The 14,923-nt window shown below is 38.7% G+C and overlaps 1 protein-coding gene across 1 annotated transcript in view; it reads right to left on the reverse strand.

Moving 5' to 3' along the window:
- Positions 1–2,298: 2,298 nt before the first annotated feature.
- The window catches only part of Acvr1c (activin A receptor type 1C), a 72,269-nt gene continuing 59,644 nt past the window's right edge, over positions 2,299–14,923 (reverse strand). Inside the window, exons 6-9 of the mRNA XM_034495390.2 lie at positions 14,310–14,466; positions 12,537–12,661; positions 11,046–11,176; positions 2,299–6,264 (exon numbers count right to left, since the gene is read on the reverse strand). Of these exons, the coding sequence (XP_034351281.1) occupies positions 6,139–6,264; positions 11,046–11,176; positions 12,537–12,661; positions 14,310–14,466 (539 nt within the window). The 3' untranslated portion in view covers positions 2,299–6,138. The remainder of the gene's footprint in view (positions 6,265–11,045; positions 11,177–12,536; positions 12,662–14,309; positions 14,467–14,923) is intronic.

Raw genomic sequence — 14,923 nt, forward strand, 5'->3', positions numbered from 1 at the left:
AACACATAGTGTCTTTTTCTATATAAGTTCTAGAGTGAGAGAAGAGCTAGTTCCACTGCTCACCTCAGTCCTCAGCTGCCCCAAGCCGTTGAGTTCCCTGTGGAGAGTTCTTAGGTGGGGTGCTGGAAAGGTGAATTTTCTACCACATTCAGGCTGTATGAACAGTCAGATTCCTAAAACCCAGGGAAAAATTGCATATTCCAATGAATAGTGTTGGGTCCAGGAAGAAAACTTCTTGTAGTATAACATAAACCAACAATGAGAAAATACATTTCTGGCAGTATTAAAATGAGGATGAGCTGGAACTCACATTCTCCCAAATGTTGTGTTCTTCTAGGACTAACTGGAGAAGAATCCTGGCAGTTATCAATAACAAATTTTAAAGTGAAGATTGTTACCTAATTTCAGCTTAATCTGCATTCCAAACAGCATGGCACATGGCTAAGACTAAAAACATGGCAGAAGAAGAAGAGACATAGCTAAGCAGTTACAAGCACTGGCTGATGCTCTTCCAGAGGACCAAGATTTGGTTTCCAGCACCCACGTGGCAGCTCACAACGACCTGTAATTCTAGTTCCAGGGGATCAGAGACTTTCTTCCAGCCTATGCAAGCACCGGGTATGTATATGGTACACAGACCCACATTCAATCAAAATTCCCATAACACATAAAATTAAATAAATAAAAATATTTCAAAGGATGGCAGAAGTAAAACAATCCAATGGCGCAATTATTACAGACATACAATGAGCAATCACATTATGGGACACATATTTCACAGTCTTTGTTCAAGTCACTGTTTAAGCAGAATTCAGCATTAAAGGAGAAGTCGGCATTCTTTGTGCACTAGCCAAAAACTACAATAGAACCATACAGTCTGACTAAAGTTGAGGAGAAAGTCACATCTGCCATTAACAAAGCTCTCTTCCCAGTGTCAAGAGAACAATCACAAATGAACTGATGAGGCGAGACCCCTTATACAAGGTGGGGAAATTAAAACCTTGTTAAGAGGTTCCGTGTGTAACAGTCTGGACAGGGCTCAAATACATGAAAGGACAGAGCTGTGAGGTGAGGTGAGGGCTCAGGAAATCTGCCACTGGGGAAAAATGATGCCAACAACAAAACAAATGAGAAAGAGAGACTATAAACGACACTACACTTAAAGTCTCCAGTTTGTGCATCAAATCACCTTTCGTCCCTACAACATGCAAGGGAAAGGAACTATACATGCAGGAAAGGAGTATGGAAAGTCTGGAAGCTTCTCTAACCACTATTTATACTAAGAATACTTTCTTTTTCTTTCTTTTTTTTCCTTCCTTCCTTCCTTCCTTCCTTCCTTCCTTCCTTCCTTCCTCCCTCCCTTCCTTCTTTCCTTCCTTCCTTTCTTCCTTCCATCATTTTCTCCTTCCCTCCTTGCCTCTTTCCTATCTTCCTTTTGCCAGTGCTGAGGACTGAAGCCAGATCTTTTCGCTTGCTAAGTTAGGCAAGCCCCCGCTGCCTCTGCTCTAAATCTCCAGACAGCACCAAAACCCTCCACACACTAGCATCCTTCAATCCCAATTCCAAATTTATCAGTGGCTTTTCTACCTACCTTGATGACTACTTTTTGATTTTTGCTTTGTCTGTTTTCATTTTTTTTCCCAGTGACCTTGGCCTAAATAATTTATTTTAATAGAAATGCACCAACAAGTAGGGTTTGACCATCAGCACTGAATGGCATGTGATGTTGCTATGCGCACGAGGCAGTGTTAGATCCATGCTGATTGACCTGTCAATTTGTAAAAGTGGATGAGGCTGCAGAAGTCAATGTCACCACCGGATTTCTACAACCATTAGCAGCCATCCAATGTCTGGTCTTCAGCTTCTTCATCTACAAAATATTAAAACCAAGGTATGAGGCTCAGAGTCCCTTTAACTTTTAAATACTCATTTTCATTTTGCACTATGATACATATGAAAAAATATAGAACACTAAGGGGTTTCTTCTCCATTAGAAATGTACAATTCTATAATGATTAAGTTAAATAATAGCTATGCTTAAAAATAATTAGGAAGTAACTATAATTTTGGAAGATAGTAAAAGAAAGCTCAGTTTAGTAGTAGATGAAAGATAATGAAACAAAGCAAAGGTGGAGAGTAAAGAGAAAGTCAAGCACCAGGAAGTTTGCATCAGCATCCTGTGAAAAATGTGAACACTATAGAAATTCTGCTTAATACTAGATTTTTAATGAATGTTTTGCCTTCTAGATTTCTTTCTTTCTTTCTTTCTTTCTTTCTTTCTTTCTCTCTTTCTTTTTTGGTTTAGTTTTAAAGAATTCTGCAAAAAAATTAAAAGCCCTTAAAACAATGACTGTCTTCACTAAGATAGTGAATAAAATAGGTGTATCAGGATATAGAATTAGAACACAGTATTGTTAGTCATGGAGATAATACATTTCACAAATTAAAAAAAAAGAGAGGGAGAGAATAGCTTCAAAAACTACAGTGACATCATTTTAGGACATAAAGCATAAACATATCTAAGTGGCTGATAATATTGGTTTTTCAAGTTATATGAAGAAAATGAACATTGAAAAATTCAGCTACCAACTTGGATACATTTGTTATTGTTCCCTAACTGCTTGATAGAAATCACAATTTCCACATTTTAAATGAATTAATTTAGCCATGTAAATTTTCACATTTACTTTCAAGAATCAGTCAAAAATCACTGCCTGCCAAGTAATTTCAAGTTGTTCTCTTGATCCTTGTATGATGGCAGATGCCTGCTCCCTGCCTTGAGGCAATGCGCTAAGTCCTTCTTTGGGACTTTTGCTTTCACTCCAAGATTGCCCTGAGTTTGCTCTGTCTCAATAAGTCCCATGGTGGCAAAATTCCAGGATGGTAGACTTTTCTTTTGTACAATCATTCTGCAATAATAGAAGCACTCAAAACAATAAGAACTTCCAATATTGTAGAACTTCCAATCTAATCAATGTATTGTGTAGATTTTTCACTTTCAAATGAAAGCTGATTTGAAACTCTTCAGACATTGCGATCAGGTTACTATTCTCATACAATTATGGAAATTTAAAATGCAAAGTTAATTGAAAAGTATAAAGATGAAAAGCAAGTGCTGTGCTTAAAATAGAGCATGACAGTCATGTTTCACTTAACTCTCGTGGCAGAACATAAATTAAGAATTCTAGATGTGACATGCCAAATATTTTAGACGTGGAAGGATGCATACAACAGAGTCGGTACTGATTACAAACTTAAACGCACGACGTATAAGGCAACAAATTCATGCTCAAATGTTGACAACAAGTAATGTGTTCCGTATCTCAAGAAGTGATGCTGTATAGAAACCCCATCATTTCTGCATACAGGACTAAAAATTCATAATAGCATTCCTAAGCTCTATGTTATACCCCAGAGCCAAAATATCCATAAAAAAGCAAAGCAATGGTGTCACTCTGCACCTAACCTAAGAAAATATCCATAAAAAGCAAAGCAATGGTGTTTTTGAAGATATTTTTGCTCATAACAAAACTTAAAAGAATCAAGTGTTACATGAGATTCCATCAAAAACACATAATATAAAATTGAACTGCATAGATATGTACAGTAAATCTGCCTTAAGTTCTAAATATTACTCTATTTCTTATAAGTGAGCATTCTCTATGTAGAACTATGTTGAGAGTTAAGCAGAAACTACAACTTCTATTGTTCCCCGTCTACTTCTGTGGCTCTGTTCTTTAAGGTTATTCTCTTAGGATTTACACTTCAGCAACAGAACAAAGAGCAAAACGCCTCAAAAAATGTACCAGTGTACAGATTTCACCAACCGTGAAATCTGAACCAAGAAAAAATATGTTATGTTTGCATATATTCTGAAATAAATTATAAAACATAATGACCAAAATAAAGATGTTACAACACCCTCTCTTTTATAAATCTAGTAAATACATTCCCCTAACATTGGTGAATGGAACCAGATAGAGTGCATTTGTTTTCATTGGATATTTGAATACAATCATCGAAGTAAATAATTTCATTCCCATCATGTAGAAACTTTGAAATAATAAACACAAGCCAGATCTCCCCTCACACGGTTCTTCTTAACATCCATTCACGTAGGCACACCTTTTGATACTGATGATATAATTAGGCTGTAATATCTAAATAAAGATCCCTTCTAAATGTGTTGCAAATTGGAAGTGATTTTCAGACCTATTCTAGAAACCATTGTCACACAGAACTCAAAGGCATCCCACTGCATATTTTATCTGTCAATTTACTCTCTTTCCTCATACTCACATGCCTTTTCCCACTCCCAAATTAGACTTTAAAATCCCTGAGGGCAGGACCTATCTATCTTATTATTCCCTCTTGTACCCAATATTGTGGCAAGCAAGTTATGGGGTGTCCCATGCTTATAAATGGATGAGGGCATGACTGGGAATGAAAGTATATGCATGCAAACCCCACAGCTGTCAGAGCCCTTTGTCTCTCTTATCTCCACTTAGTCAAATGAGATGATCCAGTAACACATCTCCACAATGAAACTCAGACATCAAGTTGCCTTCCTATGGAACACACAGCTGCACCCTTCAGAACGTTATTTCCCATGTTGGACTTTAGAGCACACCTAAATGCTGGATAGTAAAACTTAGCCCTATTTATAATGGAAAGGCTGCACTAGAAGTAATCAAATATTTAGCCTTGAAAATGTCCTTGGAAAGTGTCTTTACTGCCAGAACCATCAAAGAACAGAATACGTTAACCTGTCACTCTTCAAGACCTTGTAAGAGAGTACTTCTGTTCTAAGAACTTCTAGGCAGAAGAAAGCTCTAAGGAATAGGGTTTGGGAAACAGTGTTTCAGAACACTGAAAGACATTGAGTTAAATCACCTTCACTAAAGTACATTTGAAGGAAACATCTGGTGCCCTGTTAAATATTTTGTACATCAAAAAAGGAGATGTACTCTCCAAATCCCGCCCGCCACACATGATCCCTCTTAAAAGGCCAGGAATGTAGTGTAACAACCAATGTGATCCTCTGGTACAGAAGTGGTTAAACTCATTTGGAAGAGTTCTCTTAATTTTTTTTCAAACTCTTGTTTACCCTTATGTCATTTTCTTTCCAAGTATGTACCTCAAAAGCAATGACATCTTAAGACATACATCTTTAGAAAATGTACGCTTATAATTGGTCAATATTCGGCAGGGTTCAGAAAACATTTTTTTTTTTATTATTGAATGGGATAGCTATGTCATTTCTATGATGAAATTCTAAGGGTTTGGTTCTGAAATTCTAGAAAATCTATTATGGTCTTACAAAATACACAATGTACTCACTTCCTATGTGATGAAATTTAAAATATTACAACTGAAAATGCTCCCACTGGGGAAGAAATGCACTATGAGAATTCAAGGGAATATAGTGGCCAGCAAACTTCACAGTGCTAATTGTCACAGGGTTTTGTGACCATCTCTGGCAAGAGCTCTGTGACTCTGGACCATTTCACAGTGTTCAAGACATCCGGACCTCTGTTATGTATCAGGAGTAATAGCTTGGGTGGCTTTCAAACAACTTAGGGACAGCTGTCAGAGTGATGAAGAGTGACACACAGGTGTAGAATGCAAGTCCTGAAGACATGGTCTCACTTTGATACTCTAACTCTCTAGTCTTTAGATGTTAAAATTTGGAGCAAATTTTACTTCTCAGGGGTCCAGTTAATGTTTACAGTTCCATTTCACTATAACATACCCTAGTTCACATTTTAAATATGTCTTCATCTCATTTGTGGATGCTCTTGGTTCAAGTATAATAAAAATTTAATTTTTTTAACCATTGTATGTAGCTTATCTTATACTCATAACATCTCTCTTCTTAAATAAAAAGAAAAAAAATGAGTCATGTCCCCTTTAAAACTAAAACTAAGGACAACATGGAAACTGGGAAAGTCAAGACCTGCTCATGCTTAACTTGACAGTTATCTTTTCATGCTGCCTTTGGGACACTTCAACACTGCAGTGGATCATCCTTGAGGTAGAACTAAAATAAAACCCAGCAGAAAAGAAGCAAAACCATTCACACAAAGCAGGAGACATGAAAGAGAGCCGTGAGCGGTTTTCCTTTGCTTGTACTCGGCGTTAGGCTTTACAGTCTTCCTTGACACACAGCTGAGAGATGGTCTTCTTCACGCGCAGGGCTGTCAGGCGTGCTGCCCCGTTGACGTACCAGCACTCACGCATTATTCTTCCCATGACCCGGAGCGCCTTCAGGAGATAAAGACAGAAAAGGCTTAAGGTGCGCAGAACAGAGGATTAAAGAAGCGAAGTCACAGATGCGGGGGCGATCGAGGAAACTGGGCCATACTTCTGGGGAAAAAATCCTTTTTTAAAGGCACAAACGTTAACCTTGCAAAGACTACCTGAAATGAAATCATTGATTTCTGGGATGCGCTGATGGCTATTTTTGAACTTCACTAAGACGGGTGGTGATAGCTGTGTGCTGTGAAACAAGCTCACAGTCCCAGTACTGAGGAGGTGGAGACAAAAGCAGCAGAAATTCAAGGCCAGGCCAGTTCCATGAAACTCTGTCTCAAATCAAACAGCTAAAAAACCTCAGGAGCTGTGGAGGACTGTGGAAATGATGTGAATTCCCAGTTACCTTTAATCAGATGTGCACCCCCATGAAAAGAAAAGTCATCAGATTGACAACTAAGGTTTACACTTTTACCATTTTAGTTAATTGCATGTTGCAAATGATGATCTGCGGGTAAATAGAAAGACTCAGTATAAATGAACTGTCAAAGAAAAGAAGACATACTTAGAGGAGAAGTCAACATGCGAGGCCCAGGAAGTCACTGAAGATGGGGACTTCAGTGGCATATGCTCATCTTCTGATGTGGAACCTCAGAGATGAGAGACCACATGTGAAAGACATGAAAGTCAACAAAAAGCAAAGAGAAGAAGAGGTTGCAGATGGGAAAAAAAAGCCTTAGATTTAAACATGAAGCTTGAGCTAGTGAGATGGCTCAGCAGGAAAAGGCACTTTGCCACTGAGCCTGGAAATCTGAATTTAATCTCGGGACCCACATGTACAATGAGAAAACTGACTCCTGCAGGTTGTCCTTTGGCCGTTGCCACTATGCTCTGGCATATACATGCATTTCCACATACATGTAAGAAAATAAACTTAAGAAAAATAAATGTGTGCATATGAATCTTTCCCCAAATAGAAGTCTCTAAGAAAATTCATTTACTTTAACTTTTGGTAAAGAAAAAAATAAATCTGTTCAAATTTTTGCAGTAAACCTAAACTCACAATGAAATCTGCATTCAGAGAGAGGAAGGGTTGCCAATAAGCAAAAAACCAATCAAAACAATAACCGGTAGAGTCAGATCCATAAAGGAACATATATTAAGAGTCAATGATAAAAAACATATTTAAAAAATAAAACTCCATCTGTAGGGGAGGGGAGAAACAGTACTTTCAGAACCAGTAAAAGTTCTTGGTATGAAAATAAAGAATCTCAAAAAAAATAAATAAATAAAAATAAAAAAGAAAATAAAGAATCTCATGGGTATGTTAAATAGCAAACGAGATATATCTGAGGCAGAAGCAAAGAAGTGGAAAATAAATCCACAAGAATGAGTATACAGGTGCCAAGGTAGGAAATGCAGGTGACATGGAGTACAATCTGAAAGGTTTAATAGCAGCCACTGAGTTTTCCAAAAATAGAAATGGAGACAATGAGAGAAGAATTATCTGAAGACATATTCTCACAGAATTTTCTAGAACAGAGGAATGCCACGAGTTCTTAAGGTGAGAGCAGTCTTTGTTCAAACAAGTTTAGCAGCAAAGCTGGGTTCAATGGTGCACATTGTGACATCAACACTCAGAGGCTACAGCAGGAGGATTCCTACCAGTGTGGGCTACATAGAAAGAGCTTCTCTCAAAACAAAACAAAACAAGACAAGACAAGACAAAACAAAATGGAAGTACTGAAAAACTTGAAAGACTGGTCATGAGACATAGAGAAACTGCAGAAAGCTAAGAACGGAAAATTCTTAAAAGCAAGTAGAGGGCTGAGAGATAGATGTCCAGTCGTTAAGAGAACTCCATTCTCTTGCAGAGGATCTGGGTTCAATTCCAAGCATTCACATGGTAACTCAAAGCCATCCATGATTCCAGTTCCAAGGAATCCAAAGCGCTTTTCTGGCCTCCCCGGGAACCAGGCACACACATGGTATACACATATACGTGCAGGCAAAATATTCTTTCACATAATGAATAACACTCCTTTAAAGCAAGTAGAAAAGACATTAAGGCAAACTTGAATTAAAATCAAAATCTATTTTTATTTAATCTAAAAGAAAAAAATACGTAGCAGTAAAAAAAAATGTTTTTAAGAAGCAAAAGGTTACTTGACACCACGTTCAAGTAATAAATCTGAGATCCCAAAAGCACAGGAAGAAAGAATGAGCAGAAATCTCATCTAAGTGGACTCAGAAGGATCAATAGCATCAAAACTTGTTGGGCATATATATTTATATACTATCCCTCTCCTTTTACAATTTGTGTGTGTGTGTGTGTGTGTGTGTGTGTGTGTGAAAAGTGTCACATCTCCTTGAGTTGGATAGACAGTTTTGAGCCACTATGTGATTGCTGACAACCAAATTCTGGTCCTATGCGAATGCAGCAAGTGGTTGTAACCACTGAGCCATCCCTCAAGCCCTGCAAAATGGATAATATTATTTGTCAATTTGGCAGAATTTAGAATCACCTTGGTAACACATTATTTAGGTGTGTCCATGAGGTTATTTCCAAAAAGGATTAAGAGAAAGTAAAGGATCTATCTACCTGACTGACGCTATCCCACGGGCAGATGTCCTGGGCTGAGTGACTGCTGCCTGATGCCATGCACCGAACCATGATGGCCACGTACTCTGACCCTCTGGGACCATGAGACACCAACTGAATGCTTTCTTTTTAAGTTGCCTTGGTCATGGTGTCTCTTCACAGCAATAGAAAAATAACTAAGACACGGTGTGACCAGCTGACTTGTGTTCCTGCTGCCATGTCTTTTCCACCATAATGTTGCCTTCAAGCTTAGAGACATTTTAACTCTTCCTTCCTTAAGTTCTTGTCATCAGATATTCTGTCTCAGCAACCATAAAATTCACTAATACATTTAGTGACATCCTTTCTAACAATGACAACTATAAATCACATATGATTTATAGAATAGACAAAGAAATTCTATTATATTCACAAAGAAGAATGCTACATAGAAATGAAAATGTATAAAATTTTATGTCTGTGTGTATTAAAAAATAAGAAGAACACATGTAACAGGTTTTGCTCATAATTTTCATAAACACATAAATGCAAATATTTGGGGATATACATGTATGTGTGGCAGAATCTAAATGAAATCATGGAATAATAAAATCATTAATACCAACATTAATCACTCAGCAAGGCAGAAAATTCCTCAAAGATTTCTGAAAATATTTTGCTTTTCAAACTGTGTATTCACAAGTTTTCTTTTAATTATTATCCTTTATATCCCCATGTGAGTACAACCAATAATATTAGAAAATTAATTCTTTCAGTATGCTATACAAGTCTCTAAGTCTGCTTCTCAAGTAAACATAGAGCTGAGATAAGTAGACAAAAGACAAAATCCTAACACTTAGTATGGTTTGTATATGCTTGGCCCAGGGAGTGGCAATATTTGGAGATGTGGCCTTGTTGGAGTAGGTGTGTCACTGTGAGTGTGGGCTTTAAGACCCTCATCCTAGCTGCCTGGAAGCCAGTTTTCTGCTGGTAGCCTTCAGATGAAAATGTAAAACTCTCGGCCCCTCTTGCACCATGCCTGCTTGGATGCTGCCATGCTCCCGCCTTGATGATAATGGACTGAATTTTTGAACCTGTAAGCCATCCCCAATTAAATGTTATCTTTATAAGAGTTGCCTTGGTCATGTGGCTGTTCACAGCAGTAAAACCCTAACTAAGGCACTTGCCTTAAATGAAAGAGTTAAAATCCTGGAAGAGGGAAACAGATGAGGTAAAAACAACTAGGTAAAACAATCCTATAGGAAAATAAAAAGTAACATGTCACCTAAATGCCTTAGTTATCATGTTCAACTATGGCAGAAAATAAAGAACAGTGAACAGGACAGAGAGGTGGAGGCAGAGTTGGAGATCGCTGCTGTTTCTCTCACTAACGGAGCTTATGGATGGTACAATGAGCACTGTGTGTGCCTGCAATGCTTGGTAAGAGTCCTGTATTGCTTGTGAAGACAAGACAGATAACAGCTGGATCTAAGGTGAGGGGGCTTATCTGATGAGAGACATTAAGCTTCAGATAGTCTGAGATCAAGCATAAATGACCAGTTACAGTACAATTACCTACTGATTTTGCCCATGTCCTTCAATTCCCAGCTCTTTGCCCTGTGATGGGGCCATGCCACTGGTTCTGCTAGGAGGCAAGAGAGGAAATTGTGTGTTCCTTGTACTGAACCCTGAAGAGCCATGTTACACCTCTATTTCCTCTCTTTGCCAGATCTAGAGACCAGGAAACTACACGGGGATGGCAGTGTTAGGGAGCCGTGAGGATGAGGATTGAGCCACCTTGGTGAGGACATATGTCCTGAACAATCACCCAAGCCAGAGAGGACTTCAGAGAAGGAGTACTCAATGGCCTATTGACTGAAATGGCCTGGGCTTCAGGGTTTGTGTCATAGATACATACTACCAAAGACAACATAATTCCTCTAAAGACATAAACAAAGGCACCATTCATACATGGAATGAATCAAGCAACAGAGTTAAGAACTACATATTCTCTGAAAATGCTCACATGTAAATATGAACAATGAAATAGAAATAGATAAGAACATAGTTTATGTTGGTCTCCAGGAGATGAAGAAGGGAATGAGAAGAGGAGGGGTGGAGGGCAAGGGAGAATGACTGGGGAGGAACTGACGGCGGCGGGAGGAATGTGACAGTGGGAGGAAGAGGAAGGAAGAGAACATGGTAGACTTACTTCACAGCTTTGCCACTGGTTTGGGAGATTTGGTCGGAGTTTCTGATCACAAACAACCTTCCTCATTTCTTCTATCGAAGGATCTGAAGGCACCATGTCATAGTAAGGCAACTGGTACTCCTCAACAAGCCCTATAAGAAATGTGAAAATACATTTCCCCACATATATAATCAGGAATGATGCAGATTTCAAGCTAATGCCGCCGACTCATTTGCCAGATACACATGATAGCCTGGAAAAACAGAACCTCAGTTTTGTTAAAATAATACATCTCTATTAAACAGAATTCCCTTCAAATCACTCAGTTAAATACTTATATATAGGTGTAATATTTATAATATAAATTTTATAAGATGTAAAATTAATAAAGGTATTCTATATAATACATAAACCACTGCATAAATAATATACACAATTTTATAACAATAGAAAATATAACGAATATTGCCTCCAATAAAAGCATTGTGACATTTTAATTTCATAAATTGTCCTTATACAGTAAAAAAGTAATCCCAATTACTCTAACTGCAGTATCTATAGCACAAGATCAGTGCTCTGTAAATACAGTATATTTACCTACCAAAACAGCTGTTTGGGTTTTGGAATGTCCAAAACCAACGGAAGTTACTACTGTCAAACCTGTCAAAATGGTCCAGTCTTCAGTTTCATTTCACAAGGTAGAAGGAAAAAAATGAAATCTCACAAAATGTCTCTGAGATCAGTGCCATGGCATGTGGACACACACATATACACAAGGGCGGGGGAGGGAGAGACAGACAGACACACATGCGGCATACGGACATGCACATACACACACAGACATGCATGTACACATGTACACATGTGCCCTCGCGCGCACGCATGCACACACATACACACACACACACATACAAAGTCCTAAACCAAGCTGCATCCTAAGCGTGTCTTGCTTACAAAGGAATATCTGTAAAGAGCTTTATAAAGGCATTTAACTTTTCTCCATCGATGCAACTATTTCATTACTGCATTAGCAGGGGTCCTCTTACTAATCTCTAAGCTCAGTGAAGCAGTAGAGGGCAAGAGGTGAGCTACCACTCACTTCCCAGCTCTATTTAATCTGACATTGCTGTTTACATCACAGGAGAAAGAAGATAGAAAGCCTGGGAAACAGAAGGCTCACAGACCTGCTGCCTTGGCAAGACATTCCGCTTCTCTGGGATAAGAGTAAGGATACCAGCTGCCTCCAGACTCCAATCAGATAATTTTCAAGTGACACAAAGTAATCATATGGGCATCAGAATGATCAGAACTGCCACCCTCGTCTAAGCAGAATTCAAAAGATAACCTCCACACACTCTCCACAGGAGGCTCCTCTTTTGCCTCTGTAGAGAAATCACTGAATGGAATTCTCTTTAACTGTTCAGAAACAATTCAATATACTGAAGAGAAAATAAAGAAAATCACATCTTGTACTCGGTAGAAGGGGAACAAAGGGTATTTGCAAACGCTTACCTCCGACCGAACACCTTCGAGCTATTTCCCAGTAAACCAGCCCCACCGAATAGATGTCAGCTCGCTTGAAGGACTCAAAGATGCTCATGTTCATTGTATCGTCAAGCATTTCAGGAGCCATATACCTTCAAAAATGTGCACATTGAGGTTCGGTCCAGTGAAACACAATTTTAATACATTTCGATACGAAACATAAATTAAGGTAGCGCATCAGTTTCAACGGAACATCTCATATACCATAATAGAGTGAAATAAAAAAAAAAAACACAGTCATTGACACAACCATCATTTTTTAAAAAACATTTTAAACAAAGTTTAAGGTTCCACAATTTCACATTTTGGCAGGATCAGTAGCAACTTAGTACTTGGAAGGAATAAATTGGGAAGGTCAATGAGCAAATCACTCAGTGACCGGAAGTGACTGAAGACTTTGTCATCATGAAAAGTTCCCTGATGACAAGCAGGGGATTTTCATCACCACAGGGGGCTCAACTGCCAACGGAAGGCTAATGTCTTATCAGAATGAAGACTTTTATTACATACTACGGCCAAGAAAAGTGTATCCTTGTTCAAAAGAAGTTCAATGGAAGATGACTTGGACTCACAGAACCTGACTGAGTCTAACTGGCCCCTACAGAGTTGAGCATTTTTCCAGATTATATAATCTTTGGGTTCTTTTCAAAGTATTAGGCTCCTCCAAAGGAAAGCAGCACCCAAGCCTTGCCTGAGTGTCCCTGATGCGGGAAGAGTAAGATGGACGTCCTTATTAAAACAAGAAGAGATGTCTGTTAGGGCTGCTCATTCTGATCTGAACATGCTTCCTGGGAATGACTCTGCCTATTTTTTAAGTAGACAGCAGACAGCAGATGGCTTGCACTCACTGACCTGAAATCTCAATTGGCTCAGTAGCCAGCTCTACCTCCTTAGAGATTCTCTATTCTCAAGTGCTTTAGTATGTCCAGGAAAATAATTTTAACTATTGTAATTTCAAGGTCAAGAGCTCTGGAATTATGAAAAAGTACCATGAAGCCTGGAACCCCAAGTAAAGGACATGGAAGTAGACTAGCTGAGGAGCCACCTGCTGGTCAAACAAAGAAACACACCAGACACGTAGTGACTGATGAGCCTGTCACAGCCACAGCTGTGTGTGCTCCTTTTACTTCAGGCTTCCCCCTAGTGTTATCATATTCTGTTCCTTGAAGGTGGAAATTGTATTCAAATGCATATTACTGCAAAATACATTGTTCTGTAAGACTAAGGGCACAGCCAGCTATCAGTAAGATACAAACTGATACACAATATCGTTGTGTGTTAAGAACGTGGACTACCACATAAACAGCTTTATTATATACATCCTCCCTAACCTATCTATTCCAATGCACTGGTTTTGCATGTGCTCTTTAAAACTTGAGCCTGTACAGCAAGCCCTGAATTTCAGTCCACTGATGATACACAAGGGTGCTTGGTTTCTTTTTTTTTTTTTTCTAGGAAAGACATCAGAAAATGTGTCACATTGCCATGGTATGCCAACTGTCTCTTTGCCACTGCTCTGTGCTAGACTCTGCCCCAAAATGGCTACTTCACTGGAGCAAAAAGTCAACCCTCTGTCTTTGTGATCCCACCTTGTGGTCACTGGTGTCTCCATATCTCCAGAAAGACTTCTTGCTTTTTTTCGGCCTAACTTTTTTTCACATTTGGACACACATCACAAGTGCTCAGGGTGTTTGATCCATCACTTAAGCTTTAGTAAGCCACCAATAAAAGACATCTTACCTCTTTGTTCCCACTTTAGGATTCTGGGGTATGTCTATAGTATTCATGATAGAATCATGTTTCACAGCCAGCCCTAAGTCAGCTATAGCACAAGTGTCACATTTTTTCACTAAGATATTCTTTGACTTTATATCTCGGTGAGCAATAGCAGGCTTACCTATAAAGCATAAGAAAGGTGTATTAACGTTTTTTTCTTACTAAAGCAAATAACTCAGAAGACTTAGCTCAGATGTCACCTCCTCAGACACATCGCCTCTGACTGCACACCCAAGTCCAGCAGACTTTTGAAGGGACAAGCAGTCTCCTCTTCAAATTCCAGGCTAAGTGAGGACAGACTCTTGGCTTCATGATCAAGTAGTTCCAATGTGAGGAGCAGCAGGTGACAGTTGGGAAGATTAATGACCAGATTATTCAATAAATGACTTGCAGTTACTATTTTGTGTGATTACACTAAGGCAAATGTTTTCTAACAAAACATTTACTCAAACTTTTACTGCTCTAGAGTAGAAATTCCCAAGTGAGAACAGAAAAAGCCATGGGGTTCCTTAAAACCACTATACATGATCTATCAGGGTCAGGCCACTATTTGTTCACTTACTTCAACCAAAACCGCA

This window comes from Arvicanthis niloticus, chromosome 2, assembly GCF_011762505.2.
Source record: "Arvicanthis niloticus isolate mArvNil1 chromosome 2, mArvNil1.pat.X, whole genome shotgun sequence".
Taxonomy (NCBI): domain Eukaryota; kingdom Metazoa; phylum Chordata; class Mammalia; order Rodentia; family Muridae; genus Arvicanthis; species Arvicanthis niloticus.